The sequence below is a fragment of the Protopterus annectens genome, chromosome 9.part0 (genome assembly GCF_019279795.1).
Source record: "Protopterus annectens isolate FY-2018-M chromosome 9.part0, PAN1.0, whole genome shotgun sequence".
Classification (NCBI taxonomy): domain Eukaryota; kingdom Metazoa; phylum Chordata; order Ceratodontiformes; family Protopteridae; genus Protopterus; species Protopterus annectens.
This window is the reverse complement of record NC_056743.1, coordinates 96445290-96471290: the sequence shown is the minus strand read 5'-3', so window position 1 is coordinate 96471290 and position 26001 is coordinate 96445290. Positions and strand designations below refer to the sequence as shown.

General features: G+C 38.8%; 1 protein-coding gene across 1 annotated transcript in view; it reads left to right on the top strand.

Moving 5' to 3' along the window:
• TPCN2 (two pore segment channel 2) overlaps positions 1–26001 on the top strand; it is a 1483468-nt gene that overhangs the window by 1241671 nt on the left and 215796 nt on the right. The window contains exons 20-21 of the mRNA XM_044082617.1: positions 22264–22337; positions 22433–22538. Coding sequence (XP_043938552.1) covers positions 22264–22337; positions 22433–22538 — 180 coding nt within the window. The remainder of the gene's footprint in view (positions 1–22263; positions 22338–22432; positions 22539–26001) is intronic.

The window sequence follows — 26001 nt, the reverse complement described above, 5'->3', positions numbered from 1 at the left end:
TGTATTGTTCCCACAATTCCCATTTTTCTTAAGTAGTTTGTTCCTACCCTTTTCTAAAGATCTCAGTTCCAGTTGTTTTCTCTTTGTTGCTATATTCACTATTTCTGATATAGTTGGTTTAGATTTTGCTTTCCATTTTCTATTAATTACATACTGTGGTGGTGGTGCTGCGGTAGCGTTGTCGCCTCACAGTATGACGTTGTCCTGTTCGATTCTCAGCTAGAGCGTCTTCTGTGTGGAGACATGCGTGAATGGGTGTACCTTCGTTGAAGGTTGTGCGTCAGAGCTGGCAACTCTGCACGTAAAAATCTACTGCCAATCATTAGTGGACCGGAGTTCCGCTCTGGTGACCCCTAACCGGGAAAAGCCAAAAGACACAACAACAACTTTTTTGGCAGCCACCACAGTTAGACACAGCAAGGCTTTAGCATGTCTAGGCAATTCCGATTCTGTATCATAGGTCAGAAAAATCATCTCCCTCTTCAGACCAATCCACCCACCCTGCATCTCAGACAGTGCATCCCGCAGGGAATCCTTAGTCTGCCCATCCCCCACACTCCCAGAAAATTTCCCCAAGTACTTCTTTGTTCCCCTATCACACTTCCAATATTTGCTGTCTACTTGAAACATTCTCTGGAGTCTACTTGGGTTATACAAATATCTATGCAAACATTTCCAAGCAAAAATCCTAAATCTTCTACATTATGTTGCATATTTTGGGACACTTACATATATCCTCACATTGTGAATTACTTACCCAATCTCTCTCTCCAGTCCTTTCTAACCTCTTCAGAGTGATTCTTATACTTATCATGCAGTATTTTATATGCCGTACTAATTGTTCTTTTTTTAATGGCAGCTTCTGTTATAGTCTGCTAAAAACTCTGCCAGTGCTGGTCTTTCATTTAGAACCCCCCTATTTCTTTCTCTCTGCCTATAGTCTGATATTAATCCTTGATAGGGAAGGCAATATCTAACTCTATGCAGTCCAAATAAATTCTGGGCCTCTTTCCATTCTATTACCTTTCCCTCTCTGTTTATTTGCTCCCAGTACCTTGGTTCCTTTGCCAGTTTTCTTCAGTAGATTTCAGCCCCCTCTTGCCTATTGTCTATATCCTAATTACAGTCATCCCTATTGGTAAAATCTCCTTTCTCCATTCTCATGTTGGCTTAGTTCTTAGAATACTTTCTGCTGCTTTATGGATATAATCTGTATGATTATTATTTTTGTTAAAGGCCTGCATCCAAAGTCCCAGTCTCTCATTGTTTCTTTAGCTTCCCTCCTGTTTCAGCATCATCCCTTTCCACTTTGAATTGTACTTTTCTGTTTGTTCTATGGTTAGGAGCCTTAACTGTGTGTCTGTGAAACACCCCTTCAAATTGGGTAATCCCAGTCTACCCTGTTCAGCTGGAAGAGTCAGCTTAACCCACTTGACTCTTGCAGTCTTCCCCTCCCATATAGTCCTTCAGCTGTTTATTAATTGCTATCCACAACTTCTCATCTGGTTAATAAAAATATGCCTGACTTGTGTATAAGACTAAAGGGAGTAAAAACATTTTGACTGCTTATATCTTACTATCCATATAACAAAGTTTCCATATTCTCAGTTTTTGTATCATCTTTTTAGTCTCTTCCCACATATCCTTAGCTCCCACACCAGAATAATTTTTAATCCATACTCCTAAATACTTCATATTTGATGTCCCCATAAGTATGAATATTGCTGAACGAATTAGTGTGTGGATACATAATGTACCGCTACTGCCTTTGTTTTAGCTTCATTAATTTTGTATCCCAAAAAGCTTTGAAATGTCTGTGTTCCACAACACTGTAATGTCTCTCTCTGGTTTTGTTAGGTGTAAAGTATCATCATCTACAAATAGTCAACTTTTCTCTACTAGCAAACCAATTATATACTTGTATTTCTGAGTCGTTATTTTCTTTGCCAGTGGTTCTAAATATAATGCAAATAAAAGGGAAAGAGGACACCCCTGCCTGGTTCCTCTGCCCAAGCAGAAATTATCAGAGAGGACCCCACCCACTTTAATTTTCACCTCCAAACCCTCATATATTCTCCTAATCAACCTTATATTTTTTTTCAGGAAATGCAACTGCTTCCATTGCCTTTGTCAAATGCTTTCTGTGCATCAAGACCCACCAACAGCAATGGAATCTTACATTCTGCTTCACTCTAGATCAGTGTTCTGTTAATGTTTTAAAATGCTTGCCTTCCCTCCACAAAACCACATTGATCCATATCTATCAATTCTGGCATTACTTTTGTCATTCTTTTTAGCCATTATAGACTTAAACGCTTTATAATCATGGTTTAGTATTGAAATGGGCCTGTATGAAGGTGGGTCTAATGGATCTTTACCCTCTCTAGGTATTATAGCTACCACTGCTTTCTTCCAGGATGTTGGTACTTCTCCTCTTAAAATACTGTTAAGCAAACCTTCCAAATCTTTATCAGTTTTTTCCCTCCAAGCTTCCAAACTTCCACAGGAATACCATCTATTCCTGGTGACTTTCCTGTAGATTTGTTATACGTCACAATTTTTATCTTATCTTCTATCCTAACCGTTAGTAATTGAACCTCATATACCTCTAACCTTGGAATTGTTATTTCTTCCATAAACATTTCCATTTGTATCTTATCTTGATTTCCATATTTCTCTGCTTTATGCAGACTTTCATAGAATTTTCGAAATATTTCTAATAGTTCTACAGGTTCTCGTTACCTTCCTTGTTATTAGCTCCCTAAGCTTGGAAACAGTGTTTTCTACTTTCTTTTGCCTGAGTCTTTCTGCTGAAAGTTGTGCTCTACTGTTATCAAAAAATTTGCTTAACAGCAGTCTTTCTAAACTTGTGCGTTTCTGATGTTGCTTGAGATATTAAGGGGTCAGGGGTGTCGTAGATGAATTTATCAGCCAACAGGTTTGCTGTATTTGCATATTCAGTATAGGTAATATCTTTCAAAATCAACTCAGTATATTGCTATATAGCTCTTCTGAGATTATGGATAGAACTTAAGAAAGCTTTGTCCTTGGCCTGGATGGCTATTTTTGCCTACCATTTGACCTTGATGGTTTTAATTAGACTTAGTTGCCTATTTAATTTAATGAAGGGATTTCTAATGTGCTGGGTGTTGCACTTCTTATTTGCCCAATTTTCTTCCTTTTGTTATAAGGCTTATTGTGGTTCAGCCATGGAAGTTTGTTTTTAAGGTTCACGTTGCGCCTGTTTCTGCTGGGCTACAACTGCGACTGTGCAGTTGTTTACATACTGATACAAATCAGCGGTGTATGTTTCTATGTAAGCAGTAGAGTTTTCTAGGGGATTTAAAACTTGCCTGGGTGTCACAAAGTAGGAAGCTTGCTTCGAGGAAATTTCTAAAATCAAGAGACAGCAGAGATCTCAGGTTTTATTTCAAAGGAGACTGCTTTGTGTTCAGACCTGGCAAGTGAAAATGTTGCACAAATGTTGGAGCATAATTCCTAATTTGCGAAGACAAGGTTAAAGATGTTTCCACTGGTGGATACTCTGTTTTGGGCCAGTGCTTTTTAGTTGCCTAGGAAGATGGCATTGGGTTTAATGCTGAGTGACTCCAGTTCATTTAAGTAGGCACTATGACATTCAAGGGTCATAGAGGGTATTCTTTAGCTAGCTAGAACATGGTAAGGGACTCTGAACTCTGAGTTGAACACGAAGCTCTAGAACATCATGCTACTTTGCCAGCTTTGATGTCATTCTCTTCTGGATGAAGATAGACACCCATCCACCTTTTTTCCCTCTTGCATACTAGCTGGTGTAAATGCATGGAAGACATTTTAGTCCTGCACAGTCTGATTGTTCTCCACCAATTTAAGCAACGCTTCTGTCACTACACAGATGTGTGTGTGCTCCAAGGTGAGGAGAGCCTTGCTTGCAGGGAGTAGAGTTTCTTGTTTAGGCTTCTCGCATTGATCAGTAAAACCTTTGGATTTTCCTTTGCTTGTTTAGTTATGTTAGTAGGCTTATCTAAGGCACAGTGGATGTGGACAATATTTGCTGTTGGCAGACAGTTTTGCCTTTGAGTACTTCATCTACAAATGCAGTGCCTGCTGCCCCTGAAGAATAAATGTCCTGTGTTGCATTAAAACAGTTGGTTTGCTGATGCTGGTAAATGTCAGAAAATTCTAAAGTGAAATAAAATGTACCGGTTTCACTGAAAACAAGCCTTGCAAGAATGAGAATAACAGCTTAGAATAAAAAGGTCTTGTTATCAGGAAGAACTGTTAAAATTAAACATTTGAATTGAAAAAACTACAATCCAAGCTCACAGTTTAAATCCCAAGGTTATCAAAGTAAAATCTTGCAAGTAAATCCAAGAAATCCAAAATAAAGCAGACAAGCTCTTTCAGTTAAATCAGCCTTCTTCAGATGCTATTGTTTCCTGTTCCTTTGGAGCCTTTTAAAGGGTAATCACCAACTGAAAAAATTTCTAATCAGTCTCTGCCTTCTGAGTGCTGGTTTTAAAGGGACCACACCATGAAGTCCAAGCTCTTGGCTTGTAACCTGGCTATCCATCACATTTCCATGTACTCAATGCGATTGGATATATCCTCTTCCCTCATATTATCTCTGACAAGTTGGATTACCTTGAAGCAAAATTTATGTATTGGATTATATATAACATATTGGGCTAACACATTTTATTTCTTGAACAAACAAAAAATACAGGACAAAGGATTCCAAGATGGCCACCGACTAGTCTAGTCCTTACTCTCTGAGCTCCTCACAGCTATTTAACTTTTGGTTTTTTTTACAACTTTACATCAACCTTTTTCCTCAAATTTTTATACTAAAAGATTTTATAAATCTTTTTCTACGCATTTGGATTATTTTTTCTTCTGGAATTATTATCCTGGGATTTATTTTACCTCAGAACATTCTTGGTCTCTCTGCTGCTGGGACTCCTACTGCTCCAGTCTGTTCCTGGTTCCTGGTATCCTGTTGACTGCATTCCATTTCTGGGCATGGCTACAAAATCTGACTCCATGGAGACTCAGCCTACAAAGGCCAAATATACTTCAATGCTCTCTCCTGAAAAGATTCAGGTTCAAAAGACTGAAATCATCTAGACAACCTACAGAAACTATTAATGTAAGTAATAAAGATTTAAATGGCTCAAATTTCCTTTTAGAAGAACTAAAAATAGCATTAAAACCAATCCAAAGTGCTATACAAAACTTTTCAGAACAGTTTGCTGACTTTAGTAAATCTTTAAAGCAAATAAACGATAGTATTGTTACTATTGAAAATAAAATCTTAGCTTTGGAAGTTAAAACAGACTTATTGGAAAGTGACTTTAAATCTAGAGATAAAACTATTTCAGATTTACAAGCTAAAATATTGGATCTGGAAGCCAGGAGTCGAAGAAATAACATCATTATTCGTGGTTTACCTGAATCTTATGACAATAAAAACTTGTTATCTGTGACTAAAAATATCTTTGAAACACTGTTAAATTGTGAAGCTTCTTCAAAATCTATAATTGTAGAGAGAGCACACAGAGCACTGCGTACAAAGCAAGATTCTTCTACACCAAGGTTAATTTATACTAAGTTACTAAACTTTCAAGACACTTTCCAGATCCTAGAAACTGCTAAAACAAAGAAACAATTCATATGGAAGTCTCACAAACTATCATTTTCCCAAGATCTTCCTGTACAGATCAAATTAAATAGACAAAAACTAGCCCCTATTGTGCTGACTTGATAAAAAGAGGGATTAGATTTGAATGGCATATCCTAATACCTTGTCTTTCACAGCTAATGACAAAAGATTTGTATGTTCAGATCCTAAAGATGCAAAAGACATTTTTCTTAAAACATTTAAAAAGCTTCCTGACACTGTATCTTAATATTCTACTGTTAAAGAACTACAATAAGGTTTGATCTTTTCTTTTCTTTAATCTGACAGTATTTGTGTTACATGATTTGTAATTCTGGTGTGACATAATTATATTACCTTAAGAACTTGTCATGTAATTTACACATGATGGATTTGGTGTGACAGTGTGCAGTGACAGGATATATGCTTGTTAGATTTGTGTGGATTAATAGAAGCATTTAAATTCCTGTATTTACTTTTTTCTCTTTCTCTCACATATGCTTGCTGTGTAAATAGATAATATGTTAATTTTACTACAAGCTTTGGAGTTACAGCCTTCTGTGTAAGCTAAATGATTTTTGGAGGGAAAAACTTTCCATCTCAACATTCTAGCAAAAAAATCTTCCCCTCAGAGTTCCAGCTGATGCTCTGCATGAACATGCGCACACTACAGTCTCTCTGAGATGGATGGTGATGTCATCATTTGTGAGGAAAGGAGGACAGTTTCAAATACACAAGTCTGCTTGTTTTCAACAAGTATTCAATAGCACTAACTTTTTAATAGATCTGGCTATTATTTAAAGTGTTTTCTCTTCATAAATGAAGGTTGCTTTTTAAATTTAAACAGATTCATGTCACATAATATATTCAGTGACTTTTAGTGTGTCTGCATGACTTCAAAGCAAGTTGCTACTTTCATAAAGCAGAGTGAAAATGTTTCTGGAAACAAATGAACAGGTTAGTTTTATATATTAAAATTCTAAAGGATGTGTAAAGAAATGAACATATTTTCCTATTCAGAATATTTTTTCATACAATATTTTATATTATACTGAAGTGTTTAATTTGACAAATGTTACAAAGTATACCTGTTCATATGAAAGTTTCATGTTCTTTCTATTCTCTGCTCTCTCTCTTCTCAGAGGCTGGATGTGATATTTATGATTAGTAGTTTATGTTTAAGAAAGCCTTTACTTATTTGAAAGGTTTGAAATAACTATCTTTAATATGATTAGCTGAATCTACATATATATATTTAAGCCCTTAGATTTACTGCATTTAGCTTGCTTGTTTCTGTTTTAATTAGATGTTCAAAATGTTTACTTTAAAAGCCTTGTCTTTTCATGCTGTTTTGCTATGTTACATCTATGGCTTAGAAGAATAGTATGGCTACATAACCTAACAGAGTCATTAGTAAAATATTCAAAAAGTAGATTTAAAATTATATGTATGCACATTGTTGTACATTCAGTCCAATATATATGATGCTGTTTAAGTTACTATTTAATAACATAATTATACTTTATTCATGTATATTAACTAGTGTTAAAACTTTACAGCTTATAATATTTCATTTTGAATAGTTCCTGTACTATTATTATCTAGTTAATAGATGCATCTCCAGACTGAATTGTTTTTCATTTTGAGATATGGTTGCTTGGTAGTTGTTTTTTGCTTTATTTGAACCATAACTAAATACTCATTCTACAGGTATTAGTGCTTTTATCATACTAATGGTCATGTTGATTAATGAAATTATCACTAAAGTAGGTTCAGTAGATAGTGCATGACTATTATCTTTAGTTCAGTAATGCTATGCTTATTTACTTATATTATAATGTTACCAGTTGGTTTTGTTATACTTATATATGTTATCTTACATATCTTTCAGTTTTAATTGTATTAGGATAGAGTGTTCTAGTTAAGCAGAGTGTGATTTATTTATTATTTACTTGTTTCTCTTTCTCTTGAAATACTTGAGGAAATACATTTAATCACTATAAATTTCAATTTAAGGATAGGAGCTTTAGATTAGTATTAGAAGTAGGGATTAAGCATGTTGGACGTCTTGAAATTAGTTAATTTTGTATATATTTTTAGTAGTATTACTCGGACTTTATGTTATGTTAGGCTTCCTTTGAGTAATTTGTATTCTAACTTGAGGTTATTATTATCTATAATTACAATGTTTTTTTCATGTTCTTCTGCTCTTCCTTTATCACAGGGGGATTGGTGGGTAGGCACTAGGGTTAGGATAAAGGTTATTATTATACATTTCATGCTTCTTAAAAATCTTTTTCTTTTTTTTTTCAACAAATGTTATTTGATGACTTGCTTGAATACTTAAAGACTGTTTTTCTTTTATTTTTTCTTCTTCTTTTTAATGTTGTGTTGGATTTGCACCTTGAGTTCACTTTTATAGCATCAATAATGATTATACTTGTAGAATATGCCTGTTGACATAATTTTAGATTCTTGGAATGTTAGAGGCATTCAAGATAAAGCGAAAAAGTCACTATTATTTCATATGATCTTTAAATCACAGGCTAACATTTGTTTTATTCAAGAGACCCATATTTCACGTATTGATTGGAATAAAGAGTTAAAAAAATGGATCAAAAGATTATAGCTTCAGGTGACTCATCTAACTCCAGAGGTGTAGCTATAATCATTAAACAAAAATTCATTGGGAATATTATTGATGAGAAATTTGATGATGAGGGAGGTGGTGCTTATTTACGCTTCTATTGCTGGTTTGGACAAACCCTTATTAATTTTAAATCTATATGGCCCATGTAATTCACAACATTTGTTCATTTTAAAATTTACAATATTCTTGCATCCTATAAGGATCATCATATTATAGTGGGTGGTGACTGGAATGCAGTTATAAACCCTGTAATTGATCGTTCAGCTCCACTGTCACCTATAATCTTCAATCTACTCTGGCTCTAAATGATTTGATGACAGAATATAATTTAATAGACCCCCTCCGCACTGTTAAAAATATAAACAAGAATGATATATATACTTATTATTCTAAGTGCTATAATTCGTGGTCCAGATTAGACTTCTTTCTAATTTCAGATTATATTTCAAAATATATTGTGGACTTTACTACAGAACCCAGATTCTTTTCGGATCACTCAAGAATTTCACTAAAATTGAACATAAAACCCAATATCAAAAAGAAAACTATGTTTAATAAGTGGACCTTAAATAATAACTTATTGTCAAATGAAGATATTTGCAAACAAGCTTCAGAAATCCTAAATGAAGTGGTGAATAGTCTTGAATCATCAGACATTCCTTATGACATACAATGGGCTGCATGTAAAGCAAGATTAAGAGGTTTATTTATTAGTAAAGCTGCTTTTTCAAAAACAATACTTTAAGAAAGAGGAATTCTTAAAATCAAGAATTTCTTCGTTGGAAAATCATCTTAGTCTGAACTATGATGCTACTTTAGAAAAACAAATTTTTGATTGTCAGAAAGATTTAATTCTGCTTCACCAAAATAACCTCTCCTTAGCTGAACAAAAGCTACTTGCTTCATATTCAGAGTGGGCCCAGGTTCCATCTAAATTGTTAGCGAGAATTATTAAAGTTAACTTCAGAAATCCAAATATTACATCTTTATCTAATAATAACAGATTATATAATACTGATGAAGAGATTGTTCAACTTTTCACCTCTCTTTACACTGAGTTATATTCAGGTTCTTCTAATTCTGTTAAAGATAATCACTCAAAACTCTTTTTAGACTCATTGCAGTTCCCTAAACTTAATGATAATCAGCAAAAACTACTTTCTACCCCTATATCGGTACAAGAAATCTCGGATTCAATAGATAATCTTAAATTGGGTAAATCTCCGGGACCTGATGGTTTTACTCCAGAATTTTTCAAAACTTTCAAATTGGTAGTTCTTCCCTTTCTATTTAAAGTTTACAATCATATAAGAGTTAATGATATCTCAGATATTCATTGGAACACATCCAAAACCATTCTAATTCTAAAAAATAATAAAGATAAATCTGACCCAGTAAATTATAGACCCATTTCTTTAATTAACGTGGATATTAAGATTGTCATCTATTCTGGCTAACAGATTGAAACGGATTTTACCCTCAATTATCTCGTCAGATCAATCAGGTTTTATGTCTCAGAGACATGCTTGGGATAATACTCTATCTTTAGAGACTATACTTCATCTCATTAAGAAAAATCCAAACCCTATATATGCTTTGATTATAGATGCATCAAATGCCTTTGACAGAGTATGTTGGAACTTTCTATTTCAAACTATGTTATGTTTTACTATTCCCTTATTCTTTATAAAATTTTTAAAAGTTTTATACAAGAATATGTTTACTAGACTATACATTAATGGTCAATTTTCTGCTCCGATAAAGATCACTAAAGGAACAAGACAGAGTTGTCCATTGTCCCCTTTTCTTTTCAACATTTACTTAGAACCTTTGCTATTGTTTATTACTCAAAATACTTTTCATAACATCCCTAGAATTCTTAATACTAATATTCATTTCTCTGCTTTTATGGATGATTTAGTAATCTACTTTCAAACTCCATTATCTGATTACAGAAAAATAATGAATTCTATTGATTATTTTTCTTTGGTTTCCAACTATCTTTTAAATTCTACAAAACTCATATTTTTCCCTTAAATCATTTAGCACACAAATCTTTTTTGTTTCCAGACGATCATTTTCAGTTTACTTATAATATAAAATATTTAGGAATCAATTTAGAACACAATAATAAATCTTCCTTTCAAAATAATATTAATAAATTATGGAACTCTATATTGTCTGATATGGACAGATGGAAGCATCTAAACCTTTCATTTCTTTCAAGGGTGGCCATTATTACAATGAATATTCTGCCTAAATTTCTTTACCAATTCTCATCATCTGATCAGATAATTTCAAAAATATTTTTTGAGTCTGCAAATAAAGCTTTGGCAAAATTCATATGGTTCCCTAAATCTGTTAGAATTTCCTATTCTAGATTGGCATTTTCGAAGGACAAGGGAGGTTTGGGTTTACCTAATCATTATCTCTATTATTTGATTGTCTCATCCAATAAACTTCTTACTATCTCTAAATTCAATAACACTTCTTATCCAAATCACTCTTTATGGATAAAATTATGGTATAATTATGTCATTTCTAATAATTTAAATCCTGAGGCTATTCCCTTTATCTCTCTGGATAGTTTATTTATTAAAAATATATCTACAGTATTTAAACAAAAGATTAGAGATTTCCAAACCTTACTCAAAATGTGTAAACTAGAAAAGATCTCGCACCATGTTCAGCCAATTCATCTAAACCCAAATATATTATTGGACAATAAACTTTTGAACTTAACAAACTATCCTTTAATTAAAAATCTAAAAGTAGGAGATGTTGTGAAATATCTTGACTTGCCTTTATCTGACTGGCGTAAGTTATTGAAAGTAAACTGGAATTACTCACCAATTCTTACACAACTAAGAGCAATAATTAAAAACAAATTTTGTATCTCTGGTCCCCATAGACTCACAATTGAAAAACCTTAACACGATTATCAAAATACTTTCATCATCTGATAAAATGCTCTCAAACTCACATAAATTAATTAATTCTTTAATGATGGACCACAACTGTCTTTTATCTAATGTTTGGTTGAATTATAATTCCCAATTGTCAGAATCTCAGAAAGTCCTGGCTATTAGACACACTAAGGAATTTATCCCTTTTAAAAAATTAGCATACACACAATTAATGATTAATAATGATGCCTACTTTACCCCAATCAAATTAAACAAATTTAACCCAAATAAGTCCCCTTCGTGTTCATGCTGTTCTCATCCCCAAGCAGACCTCCTTCATATTCTATGGTATTGTCATTTTTCTCACAGATTGTGGACATCTTTGAAAGTCAGACTGCAGAAAATGGGATATCAAAATCCACGTTGACGGGAATTTGCTATTCTACATATTCCATTGATTCATCTTTCAAAAGTTGATATTCATGTTATCATTTTTATTTGCTCATTACTAAAACTTTATATAATACAAAATTGGATTGATCATTCTAAATTAAAATGGATTACTTTCCAGAAAATGGCTTTTAAATTTATTGATGCTCAAAGATACTTAGGTGGAAGTCCAAAAAAAAAAGCTATTAGAAAGGTTGTGTTAGAAAAGGTTCTAAACATATTAAATAGTTAATGTTAAATATATTTTTTTTTTCTCTCTCAGGTTGCCTAACTTGTATATAGTGTACATATGGTGTATGTTTTATTTCTAAATAACTTATCAAAATCTCATGAAGGTTGTTATCACTAGATGAATTGTTATATGTTCATTTATGCCTTCTTGTTATGTATAATCTTTTAATTGTCTTGCTATTCATATAATTAATAAAAAATTTTTTGAGAAAAAAAAAAATACAGGACAAAGCACTTCAAGCACCCAGGAAATCGTTATTGTATCAGGAAAGGAAAGGTTGAAAATGCTTTAGCTGCCCACATTAAAATGAAACCCACACACACATTTAACTTCAGAGTGATAGATCATGTAACTGAAGATGTAAGGGGAGGTCCAAGATCTTTACTACTAGAAAAAAAGAGAATTAATGTGGCAGATATGCTTAGATGCTTGCCATTTTCCTGGTATTAATGATGGGTGTTCCATTCAATGTTTACTGAAATTGAAAAGCCTGACTAGATTACATATATTTATTTATATATGTTTTTTCTTTATTTTTTTCGTACGTGAATGTTTTGAGTTGTGCTATATGGGTTACCCACTTTACAATTGTTGACTTTATACCAGTTTGATAATCATGGCTAATTTAGTATGCGGGTGGTTTAATTTTCATTAGGTGGCAACCTTTACTGTAGTGTAGGTGCTGAATTATACAAGATCTGAATTTTAAATACACTTCTGATTAGTGAATTTTTGATTTTTGTCTTTAAGTTCCTAGTAAATCAGGTATTTTGTTTCATGTTTTCTAACTAATAGTTGCAATAATTATGGTAGTAGATGTGGTATTGTTTGTAATATTAGTATGAACTAACTGGTTTTAAAGAATGATTTTTAAACTGATTTTCCAAATTGCATTTTATGTATAGAATTAATTTTTTGTATGAGTTAATTGTTTAATTAGGGGTGGAGGGAAGTGCGTTCTGGTGTGTGTGTGTGAAGTTTGGTCATTGCACCAGACTAAAAGCGCTTAACTTTATTTTTCTTTGTGTGGCACTACATTCTGGTTTTAACCCTAATAAAGAGCTGAATAGCTGAAGATTTCCTGGATGCTTGATGTGCTTTGTCCTGCATTTTTTGTTTGTTCAACAGTTTGTGGTGTTTCGACATTTTGTTTCTTCTTTAGATGTATGTCGCTTAAGTGATGAAGAATATGTTCTTTAAATGCTTTTAGTTTTTCCAATGTAGGAACAAATGCATTGTCCACGTAGTGCCAAATAAGCTAGATTGCAAGAATACGTCCGCATAGAGTTCAAAATTATAAATCCTTTTTGTAGTCAGATGCTGAAATGAGCCAGAACTGTTGATGTAATTGCACGCCTTGCATTTCCTTCGTAGTTACGTTCCCAGACGTTCATTCTGGGTTCTGAAGGGAGTGTTGTCACACACAACTTTCCTTAAAGTATTCTTATTTTCAAAACAAAATCTTGGCTGGTCTCCAACAATCTTTTTAATGTCTGGATCAGTCTGGAATATTTTCCAGTTATTCCTGATGACTTGACATACGTCTCTCACATCATTGCTATAAGTTGAAGTAAGTCTAATTCCTCTTTCACTTGTATCAACTTTATGTATCTGTTTTGAACTTGCTTCAGTATTATCAGCTGAATAATATGAATGTCTTTTCAACCTTCTCAGCTTCTTGTTCTTGCCAACAATCTCATCCATTTCTCTCTTGGTATAGCCTCGTTTGATGAAATTATTCTTCAAAGACTTAACCTCGGTTTCATAGTATATGTCACTAGTACATAGTCTTGAAACCCTAAGCATCTGTCCCATTATGATTCATGAGTAAATATAACTGGGATGCATGCTTGATCTATGTAGCCTATGGTTTTTCCAACATTTCTTCTGATGAACCTGTGTGTTAATACCATGTGCAGAACTGAGATCTAGTTTAACATCCAGGAAAGTGATACTGTTTCTTGAATGTTTCATGTCAAAACTGAGTAACGTAATAGTCTCCTCGAGGTGTGCAGTAATGGCATCCAGTTTGTCTTCATTGTTGGACCACAGTTGAAAAGTATCAGCTTCAGAACACTTGTAGAATATTATGTCTTTTTTCCATGGATTCATGTCATTGAAGACACATCATTTTCCAAGTGTGCCATCACTATGTTGGAATAACTACTGGAGCAGGGAGTGCCCATGGCCAGTCCCCATTTCTGCCAGTAGTAGCAGTTCTCAAAAACAAAAGTAATATTTTCCAAGATTAATAAGGAGCAAATTAGCTCTATGATGATTGTTATCCAATGTTAGAAAAGTACGAACTGCCTTGATTCCATATTCGTTGCGTATCACAGTGAATAAATTCTTCACATCCATGGTTATGAGGATTGGTACAATACCATACTGTCTACACATTGAAATAAAGCTGTTAGAAATTGGGACGTGTCCATAAGGATGGTTGGAATCCTTGTAACAATAAGTATGACTTAATCAACAAAGGTAGAAGCAGGTTCAGTTAGCCACCCTGCATCTGATGCAGTCAGGCGCATAGGTGGATCTGACTCATTCTTATCAACCTTCAGAAGAAACAAAATGCTGTAGCCTGACATGTTGCACATAATCCAAGACATAAATTTTGTTTCATGGTTATCCAACTTGTCACAGATAATTTGAGGGGAGGGGATATATCTAGTCGTACTGAGTACATGGAAATGCGGTGGATAGCCAGGTTACAATTAGACAAACATCCTGGATTTAATGGTATGGTCCCATTAAAACTGGCAGTCAGAAGGCGGAGAATGATGGGATAAGATTTTTCAGTTAGTGATTACCCTTTAAAACGCTCCAGGAAACAGGATCTGAAGAAGGCTGATTAAGCTGAAAGCACTTGTCCATTGTTTTGTTTTGAATTTCTTGGATTTATTTGCAAGATTTTACTTGGATATCCTTGGGACTTTGAGCTTGGATTTTAGTTTTTTAAAGTGCTTGATTTTTAACAGCTCTGTGTGATGATAAGACCTTTTTAGTCTAAATTGTCAGAACATTGCCAGAGATTTTCCTGAACCCTATCAGTTGTGCGGTAGGAATAGCTGGCAAAAAAACAACCATAGAGTCATAGTTAATTACTAGGCATGCAGTCTAGGAGACCATTAAGGAGCCTAGCCCAAATTATTGCCCCTGAGCGCTATCTGGCTAAGTGACTTGTTCAAGGTCACACAGTATGCAGTTAAAGGCGAAAAGATTCAAAGCATGCACCCTTGGCACAGGAAGTAGCTCTTTATAAGTCAGAGCTTAAGTCCCCTGTACTAACTGCAAGGCAGAGTACCATTTTTTTTAAGTCCTTTACACTCTGATCTTGTAAGAAGACACACACACAATAGTATGCAACAGTGACTGTATAGTAAATGTTGTGGATCACTGTATGAAAGCCATTTTATATGGAAAAAAACATCATAACATATGATAAAAAAACAATTGGAATGATTGTTATATTAAAGTAGTGTGGAATACAAAAGTGCAATGAAAATGAGTAGAGGAAATGGAGACCTTTTGGTTTGATACATGCTTGGTAAGAGGAATTAAATTAGCCTTAATAGTAGACCAGCCTGGGAAGTTCTGACTTTACTAATATTTGTGTGTTTTTAAATAAATAATATTGCCTTGAACAGGTGTATGGTGTTGCACATACACGTTGGGTGGATTTTTTAGTCTTTCCTGTTCCTGTCTACACACAGATTCTTCTGCTGTCGTGTAGTATTCTATTCATAATACCAGATGTTAAGTTATCAATCTCGCTTTCATTCTTGCTGGATGGGTTCGGAGCCGAACCTCTGCTCCGACTCGGCCTAATACTAAAGCTCGAGAGCTATTTTTACCGGCTTGAAGCTAACCTGTGTCCCATAATGCTAGGCGTCATATACCCAGATCTCGTTTGCCGCTTCAGCTACGAGATTGTGTTTTTTACCGGCTCCAGGTCGTATTTTATTAATAGCTTTATAGATAGTTTTTCTGTCAGATTTTTTCCTATTTTACCTTTTTAGTGTTAGTGAAGTTAGCGAATAGTTTTCCCACCCCTTTAGTTGCTAAATCCCCTCATTTTCTCCACCCTTAAGGTGGTTGGGCCTCTGACCCTCCCCCTTAGTAGTACAGTTTTCCCTTAGTAGTTCTGTGTGTGTGTGGAATTCTGTCCCTCTGTTTAGTGGTAGTTTCCCTTTTTCTGCTTATTGTAATTTTTATTATAAATTAGTCTAATTTTTACATTCGTATGTCTAAGGATACTAAGGTATCGGGTTTCAAGAAGTGTAACTCGTGCTGTCAGAATATGCCTCTGACAGACGGTCACACTTCTTGTGTGTATTGTTTGGGCCCTCTGCACCTGCAGGACTCTTGTTCCATCTGCCATGCTTTCAGCCCTAGAGTCCTGCAGGAGCGCAGAAATAAACTCATTCTTAGAGGCTTGTTAAAGCCTGAAGGTTCTCCGGCTAAGACCATGACTGGAAAACCTCCTAAGCCTGCCAAATCGTCGGCTCCATGTTCGGAGCCGGCTCCGAGCAGTTTTCTTGCTGCCTCATCGGTTCCGGCCGGAACCGAGGCACCTAGACCTCAGTCTACTCCGACTTTAGTGTCTGAGCCGTCCCCGAGCAGAAAGCGCTCCAGGTCTCCGTCTCTCTAGTTGGTTAGATAGGCTCTGAAGTCTCCTCTGTTGTCGGAGCGGAGCCATAGATCTCATTCCTCTAGGTCTTCCAGGCTTTCGGACCATGACCTCGAGAGGGTAGTCAGCCGGCTTTTGAAGTCGCAAGCACTGGCCCAGTTGCTACATAGCCCGTCTCAACAGACAGGGGCTACCCCTACACCCACTCAAGTTCCTCCTCCGACTACTCTGCTGAGTTTGGAGCCGGAGGTCATCGAGGTGAGTACTGTGGGGGCGTCGGAACCGATCCCTCTTTTGTCGGTTCCTTCGTCGGCTCTGATCCCATCCTTGGCTCCGTCCTTGGAGGGATCCAGGCACCGAGACTCCCTGGTCGGCTCCAAGGGGGTGAGTGGCATCGGACACTTGTCCGACCCCGCTCTCCCTCTCGGAGCCTTGGTGCAGGTGATTTCAGCCTCATCGACCTTGGAGCTGTCCCTCTCTGTGCCGAGGGGAGCTCTCATCTCCTCAGAGTTGGGTCCTTCTTCCCTGCCTGACAGAGGTGCCTTTGAGGTCATGAGGAGCGTGCTGGCTCCTATACTGGCGCCACGGTCGGCCTCCTCGGCCCCTTCCTCTACGGTGCCTGCTTCGGCCCCTGCCTACCCTCCCGACCCCAAGCGAGGAGAACCGACACTCCAGGCTGCCCCATTGGGCCTTTCTTCCTCTTCCGAGGCCTCCCCTGATCCTTCAGGGGAGCCCCCTCGGAAGAGGGACATATAAGAGGAAACATGTTGACTCTCCTGAGTCAGTGACATCTGACACCGACCTGGATGATTCGGAAGAGTCCCCAAGGTCCCCCTCTGAGGAGGTCTCCTTTTCTGACATCTTAGAGATCCACAAACAGAGGGGGAACTGTTCTGCCCTTAACCCATCCGAGGACGAGTCCGGTGTACCTGGATGCGTTCGGTTCTCACCCTTCCACCTCCTGGGTGTCCCCGCCTTTCGACCCACTTATGGAGTTGGTGGCTCGGAAGGCGTGGACGGCTCCAGATACTATGGAACCAACTCCCAGGAGGCCCACTAAATTTATTACTGCCCTGACAAACAGTTTCTCTCTGAGTGTCTTCATGGATGCCATGGTGGTGGCGGCAGCCGCTAAGGAGTTGGCTGACCATTCAGTACCTGTCCATCCTCCTAATAAGGAATCTAGGACTATGGATAGGTACGGCAAGCGGATGTTTTCTTCAGCGACCTTTTCCATGCGGTCGCTGAACTATTTATGCCATTTCACCTGACTTCAGAGACCTTCTCAAGGAACTGGGTGAAACATTACAGGACCCAACAGCTGTGGGGTCTCAGGAAAAGATCAATTCCCAGCTGGGGACCCTGAACTCTATCGTTAACTCTTCCATGCGGCTCATCTCTTATGCAGCCGATGGAATGAGTAGAGCCGCAGGTACGGGTGTTGCTCTAAGGAGACATGCCTGGATGTGGCTCTGTAATTTTGCTGACCCCTTCAAGGCGTCCTTCACTAACACCCCCTTTGATGGTTCTGCTCTTTTTGGACCTCAAGTGAAGGATACCTTAACCAGGTGCGAACAGGAAGGCAAGACTCTCTCTGCTGTGGGAGTCCATTTCTCCGCTCCTTCTAGACCATATCCTAAGGTCAGAAGGGCGGGAAAATGTGGTTCCGCAAACCTCAAGAAGTTCTGCCGGACGCACGTGGTGAGCTTCCCTCCAGAGGCAGAGGAGGGAACAATAATAGATGCCGCCCTAGGGGCAGGGGGGGGGTCCGCAGAATCAGGGTAGCAGAGAATCATTCTCTGACAAACCCTTTCAGCACCCCTGAGGAGCTGCCCCGACTGTCCACCTTCGGAGGCAGTCGGGGGAAGACTTTCGCTGTACTCAAAAGCCTGGTGCTTTCTTACGCAAGACAGATGGGTACGGTCGATCATATCCGAGGGTTACAAAATCCCCTTTATCCACACCCCACATCAACCAAAAGGGCCTCTTCCAGACGTTCCACCCGGTCTGATAGACCAAGCAGCACTACTAATTTCAAAGCTGCTTTTAAAAAGAGCCATCCAGCCTGTCCCAGCAGACCAACAAGGGTCCGGAATCTACTCCAAATTCTTTTTGGTACCAAAAAAGACAGGGGACTGGAGACCTATTTTGGATCTCAGCAGACTGAACAAATCGGTTCAAAGAACAAAATTCCGGATGGTCACGCTACAGTCCATTCTTCCCTTCTTGGCTCGGGACAATTGGATGTGCTCTATAGACCTTCAGGATGCGTACTACCATATCAAAATGAACAGGCGCTACAGGAGGTTTCTTCGCTTCCGGCTGGGAACCAGTCACTACCAATTCAGAGCCCTGCCCTTTGGCCTCACCACAGCCCCCAGGGTGTTTACCAAATGCATGACAGTGGTTGCGGCTCACCTGAGACGTCAAGGATTCCAGGTGTTTCCATATTTGGATGACTGGCTCCTTACTGCCACCTCCAGGCACCAGTTACTTCAAGCCAGGGTTTACGCTGTACAAACGTGCAAAGCGTTAGGCATCTCCATAAATTTCAAAACGTCTGCCTTGTCGCCTTGTCAGCATATTACCTTCATAGGTGCCATGTTAAACACGGTGGAGTTGTCAGCAAAACTACCTACACAAAGAGTGTTAGACTTTCGCAGTCACGTTCAAATCCTACTACAGGAGGACAGAATCCAAGCCAGGCTTGTACTGAAAACGCTGGGTCTAATGGCTGCAACAATCCCCTTACTCCCCCAGCTCACTTTCATATGCGGATACTACAGTGGATGCTTTTTTCCCAATGGTCCTTTCAGCAGCATCCCATGTCGCACAATATTTTCATCACTCGATCATGCAAACGACACCTAGCTTGGTGGATGGTCTCACCTCAGGTGCTTCAAGGCAGACCGGTTGTTCTTCCCCCTCCAGTTGCCACTGTGACAACGGATGCCTCCCTGATCGGGTGGGGAGGGGGGGGCATTTTCAGGGCAGGATAGTCCAAGGCACATGGCAACCGTTCGAGTGCCACTTGCACATCAATGTCTTGGAGATGTGAGCGGTGCTGTTGGCGTTGCAGGCCCTCCAGAACTCTCTTCCCACCGGGACGATTGCGATTCAGACAGACAATATGTCCGTAGTATGGTACATCAACAAACAGGGCGGAACCAGGTCCTATTCTCTTTGTCAGGAAGCGCTCAGACTCTGGCAATGGGCAATCTCTTCTCACCGGTTTCTGATAGCAAAACACATTCCCGGAAAGTCCAATGTTATAGCAGACAGGCTGAGCAGGGACATTCTCATGCCCTACGAGTGGTCTGTCAACCAACTAGTAGTGGATCAAATATTCAGAAGGTGGGGTCAGCCTTGCTGTGACCTTTTCGCAACCTGCAAAACAGCAAGTGTCAGGACTTCTTCATCCTCTCTCCTCTTCCGGGCCTCTCTCCCAGAGACGCTCTAGCCCACGATTGGCCCCGGGGTCTCCTTTACGCTTTTCCCCCTTTTTCAATTAATCACTCACTTAGTCCAGAAAGCAACTGCCTTGAGATCCAGGATGATCCTCATTGCCCCTTACTGGCCCCGACAAGTCTGGTTTCCGTTCCTACAACGTCACCTACTGGAGCAGCCCTGGCATCTGGACCCAGTGCCAGACCTTTTGACCCATCAGTCGGGCGGGCTGCACCATTCCCTTTCATCTCTCAACCTCACAGCTTGGTTGCTCCACTTCCAACCCTAGCTGGGTTTCCCTTAATTTCTCAGTCAGTACGTGAGATTATCCTTGCCTCTCACAAGTCTAACACCAGAAGGATGTACGCGAGTAAATGGAAACGTTTCTCTATTTGGGCAAGGAAAAATCAAGTAGTCCCCTTCACTGCTCCTGTCCAAACAGTTCTAGATTTTTTAGCGGAACTTTTCCAAAAAGTCTCCTCTTCAGCCACTATCAGAGTCCAGCTGGCAGCTATTGCAAATTTCCACGTTGGCTTGTCAGAATCTAGCATTATGTCCCACAAGCTCTGCAAAGCCTTTCTGAAGGGTACCCTATTACTTAGGCCCCCAGTCAAAGACCCTCCTCCACCGTGGGATCTAAATTTGGTACTGTCATCATTAATTCTGCCTCCTTTTGAACCTGCTGCCTCCTGCTCATTAAAACTGCTCTCCTGGAAAACACTTTTCCTGGTAGCTATTACCTCAGCCAGAAGGGTTTCGGAATTACAAGCACTATCTGTGCGCCCCCCTTATCTTGTTTTTCACAAAGATAGAGTGGCTCTTAGGACTAATCCATCCTTTTTACCTAAGGTTCTATCTGAAAAAAATCTCAGTCAGACTATTGATCTCCCAGTTTTCTTTCCAAGTTACACTGACAGAGCTGAGAGAAGATTATATTGCTTGGACGTTCACCGGCAGCTACGCTTCTATCTGGATAGAACTAAACTAACGAGAAAATCAGAGCAACTCTTCTTATCTTACGCGGAAGGGAAGCAAGGCCTTCCAGTTTCTAAAGTGACCTTGTCCAGATGGTTGACCTCTCATCATTTTAATTTATCAATTGAGGCATAAGGAGCTCCCTACCAAACCTAGAGCTCATTCAACTAGAGCATTAGCTTCCTCAGTTGCTTTTCAAGCGAGGTTACCTATGGATTCTATTTGTGCAGTGGCCACATGCGCCTCCCCTCATACCTTTATTTCTCATTACAAACTGGATATTGCCTCCAGAAATTGTGCTGATTTTGGTTCCACTGTACTCAAGAGTCTGTTCCATTGAGCCACCCAGGACTAAGGTGCAAGGGACGCTGTCCCATCCTGCAAGAATGAAGGCGAGATTGACAACTAAACATTAAGAAGTTATGTACTCACCATAACGTTCCATGTTAGTTGTCTTCTCGCCTTCTTTCTTGCGTCCCACCCTCCATCCCCCTAGCCTGGAAAGGCCTAGAGTATTGGGTGAGACATTCTTTGTCACCAGGATTACCCCTTCACCTAGAGCTCTTGTCCCCTTTTTGGCAGCCCTGGTGAAAGACAGGCTGTGGGGCTCATAGTTGTATAGAGTTCATAGATTTATCCTTTCTTGTGGTGGGACATGTTTTTGTCCATAGTGTTAGCTATCAAACGAGATCTGGGTATATGATGCCTAGCATTACGGGACATAGGTTAGCCTCGAGCCAGTAAAAATAGCTCTCGAGCTTTAGTATTAGGCCGAGTCGGAGCCGAGGTTCGGCTCCGAACCCATCCAGCAAGAAAGAAGGCGAGAAGAAGACAACTAACATGGAACGTTATGGTGAGTACATAACTTCTTATTACCTGTCCTGGGCATGCAGCACCCACAGTCCGTGTGCATTTTGTGCCACTGGTTCATGTAGAGCATTCCAAGTTATTTTGTTATGGTAGTGTTACACAGTGAATTGTACTGCTAAGAGATACTCTGCTTCATGTAACTTAGTATGAAATAAGTTATGCTTTTAATTTGTGAATTTTTCATGGTAATCTGTACACATGTTAATGCTTGACGTTTCAACAGCTTTTTATGAAGACATTAATAATTTTTTCATACAGGCATTAGTTTAATTAGTTGTCAGATTTGTGCAGCATGTGTGTGAACACAACTGAAATACAAGTGGCCTGCTGTGCCTCATTTACTTGCACTTTCCTAAATCTGTGTTGACACAGCAGTGAAATTATCTAGAAACATTGTACCATTTATACTGAATTCTTAACCAAATTATATATTTTTTTCAGGTTGTGTATTACGTGTTTGCTATCTTAGGTATAATGCTTTTTAAAGGAGTGATTGTAGCACCAGGAAATGCAAGGTAAGGATCAGGATGAACTTTGTGTTAAATGTTTATGTACCATTTCATTTCTGCATTTTTGAAATTGTTTTGTTTTCTGTTTGGAATTTCCGTAGTGTTGTTCCAAATATTCATTCTGGCAATGTCTCTGACAACAGTACTATGGATTGTGGCACTTACGAGCAGCTGGAATACTGGTCAAACAATTTTGATGATTTTGCTGTAAGTATGGTTTCATACGACTTTATTTATTTACCCAAACAATTGTGTTGTACCAGCTCTGTTCACTAGGGCTAGAAACTGCTGAGAGGAGTACAGTATTACTGTAGTACATGGAAGAAGACCTTTGCTGCTTTGTGTACTTGAGTGTACATCCTGCTGCTGCCCTTTTGTATAGTACAGCAAAGAATGGGTTTGAGGCAGCTCACCTGCTGTTTGGCTATGCATGGTTACTTTTTTAATAAGCAGTTCTGAGCAATAAACAATGCATTCTTGTTGAAGCACTCCTTGTATTACTTGCAGGAAGGATAAAAAAGAATAAGGGAAGATGGCAGAGCAAATGTTCGTGCTGTGAAAGAGGGTTTGCCTTGAAAGAGGAAATGCATAAGTAGTGTAGAAATAAAATGTAAAAGAGGGGTTCATAGGATCATAGGAGGTTACTAAGCTAATGGCCGTGGGGCCCTTACAAGCCTAGCCAAGAGTTTATCTCCAAAAAAGAAACCTCAGTCAGCACCTGTTGCCCCTGTCAGTGAGGGACACAGGTGGAACCCCTGGGACAGATTTGTAGTTTCCCATTCTCTCGTCAAGGTTGCGCTTGAAGAGGATCAGTGACGTACTCTAACTTGTATGGGAAATCTGTTCCAGAGATGGGACGGCCTCTGGGAGACAAACCTGTCTCTGTAGCAGGTTTTGTTAATGTCGGTTATTAGATTTAGGCCTTTCAAGCAGTAATGCACAAGGAGTTAGATTTACGGATATGGAGCATCTCTACTAAGGCAGGATCCAAGATTGCCTTCTGGGTGAGACACAGATCACCTCTAAGCAATCTGTATGATACTGAGCAAAGTGATAGTAATTTGAACCTGTCCACGTAGGACAGATGTTGGAGGCCATGGGTTCTCTTTGTGAGGTATTTCTGTGGTCTTTCCAGCTGGTGCAGGTGTTTGGAGAGATAAATACCAAATGGAGTATTGTACTCAATGATTGGCCTATTGATGGAGGAGTACAGAGAGGTAATAACCTCCTTTTTTCTGGATGCATTTCCTTTACTTATGAGATTTTAATAATTTTACACTGTGTGAATTTAATTTCACCTGAGAAAAAGTTTTTTTTGTGAACCTGTGAATAAGTATAGGTAAATATATGCATGAATATTTAAAATGTATGTGAACAAAGAGGAGAGATGCTTAGCCAGAGTTTTACTTTCACTGCTACTTGGAGTGATCAGCTTACAGAGGTAGAGCTTTATTGCGCAGCAAATGATAATGACATTGAAAGCACGATTTCAGTTCAGTGCTGAGTACATATATCGGGCACCAAAACATGGTATATTTTGCTAGTACTGGAAGGAGCTGTTTCAGAAACATTCAAGGCTCTGAGACTTAAAAAAAAAAAAAAATCTTTTTTAAGTATGAAAATGTCATTGATGAATTGGTTAGAAAATGTTTGTCACACAGTTGTGGATCTCAGCATAAACTTTTGATTGGAGGTGACCTATGCATTGCAGGACAGAAATCGTTTATGAATGCCAATCTCCAGTCAGGTTACATTGCAAAATGGTGAACATAATCAGTGTAATCCTTAATTTTCTGTTTTAGCAGTGGTGGTGCTGCGGTAGCATTGTCACCTCACAGTCCGGTTCGATTCTCAGCTAGAGCGTCTTCTGTGTGGAGACATGCGTGAATGGGCATACCTTCGTTGAAGGTTGTGCGTCAGGGCCGGCAACTTGGCACGTAAAAATCTGCTGCCAATCATTAGCGGACCGGAGTTCCGCTGTGGCACCCCTAACCGGGAAAAGCCAAAAGACACAACAACAGCAGATTTACTAATTGTATGACCTCTGAGTTGACTATTAGATAGGAGATGTGGTAAGGGTTAACCCCCACACACACATACACAGAAAGTATAAAACCATTGTCACTTGGGGGTGGATCTCAAATGTTTCATTTTCCTTTTTACAGTCCAGAGAGAGATCAGAACTCTCATACATACATACATACATACATGCAAGTCATTCTTGTTTGTGTATGGTGCTGTTTACTTAAACTAGTGTTAAATTCTTATGATATTGAATTCAGACATCTGCAGTAGCATGGCATTGCTGATGTACTGTCACATTCACTCTCACTTAGATAAAAGGACTGAGCACCCAATACATTAGACATACAATATTGTATTATAGTGGGGCTACCTGTTATGAATGTCTTCATCTGAGAGCAAGTGAAGAATGGACAAACACTGTTGAGTTTGTCATCAAAAAGCAGCCCTGTGATGTAGATGGATAAAGGCCTGACTATGCCACAGGTAGTCATAGTTTGATTAGCATTTCAAATGCCTATAGGAGCTGGCCGGGGAGGAGGGGAATAAGTGGCCACTGCTGGCTCTCCCCTTCTGGGGGGGGGGGGGGGGTGGTGACAGTTGTGACTCACCACATAGATTGCATCTAGTTGGCTCACTTGGGGTTTCCCTAATAGAGTTTCAAGGCAGAGAAATCCATACTGCTATAGTGCATTCACACAATGTGGCTGAGAAGGTGTGTGTGGGAGTGCTTCTGCTTGGTAGATAGCAATTGTGCCTTCAGAGGAGCCACTGGGGGTCAGGCAGAAAGGGGATGCTGCTTTCCTAGGAGTGGCAAGCTGGAAATTCTCTCCTATCACTAGACTTTCACCAGGGAACCAAGTACCAGTTGACATTTCCAGGTAGGAGCAAATGGGACACAGGGCTGTCACCAGGCCTGAAAATGCCTGTCTCCCATTTCACCAGAATGAACGGGCCAGATGTGTGAATTAGGGAAGGTCCTGGGGGGGGGGGGTCAAACATGTCGGATTGAGGGTAGTAACCAAAATACAGAACTTTCCAGAATGCTACATTTTGTATTTAGAAAAGATGAGATTTTTGCTAAGTCTGGAGACCTTTGTGTGTGGTTATCCTTTCCATTCTGAGAATTGAAGATTTAGTGACACTGAATGAAGAGCAGTTAGTAATTGTGAAAATGAATAGTCATTTTTTCTAGGTATGTGGTACTAATAAACAGACTGAGAGTATAACACTAGTATCATTAGAGGGCACATGGCTCCCAGTGCCACTCTCAAGCACATCCACCCCTGGGAATGACTTTCAGCACCACCTCATTGTGTGCACTATGACTTTCTTGGCATCTATTTAGTGACTGCATTTGATTTTGATTAGTATTCCAAATAGCAGAACATCCTTTGCAACCTCTGTATTGATAGCACCATTCAGAATAAATGGCTTACCAAAGCTTATCTGTATAAATTTCAAAAGTCTTTGTGAAATAAAACAGTTGCAAATGGATTTTTGAGATATTTGATCAGCCTTTCGAAAAGGACTTCAGAGTCATGGGGAAAATAAGCAAGAATACTTAGGCATCACACTGGACCCAAATATATAATTTACTGCACAAACCAAGTCTCAACTGAATGAAGTTTTAAATCAACTAAACTGT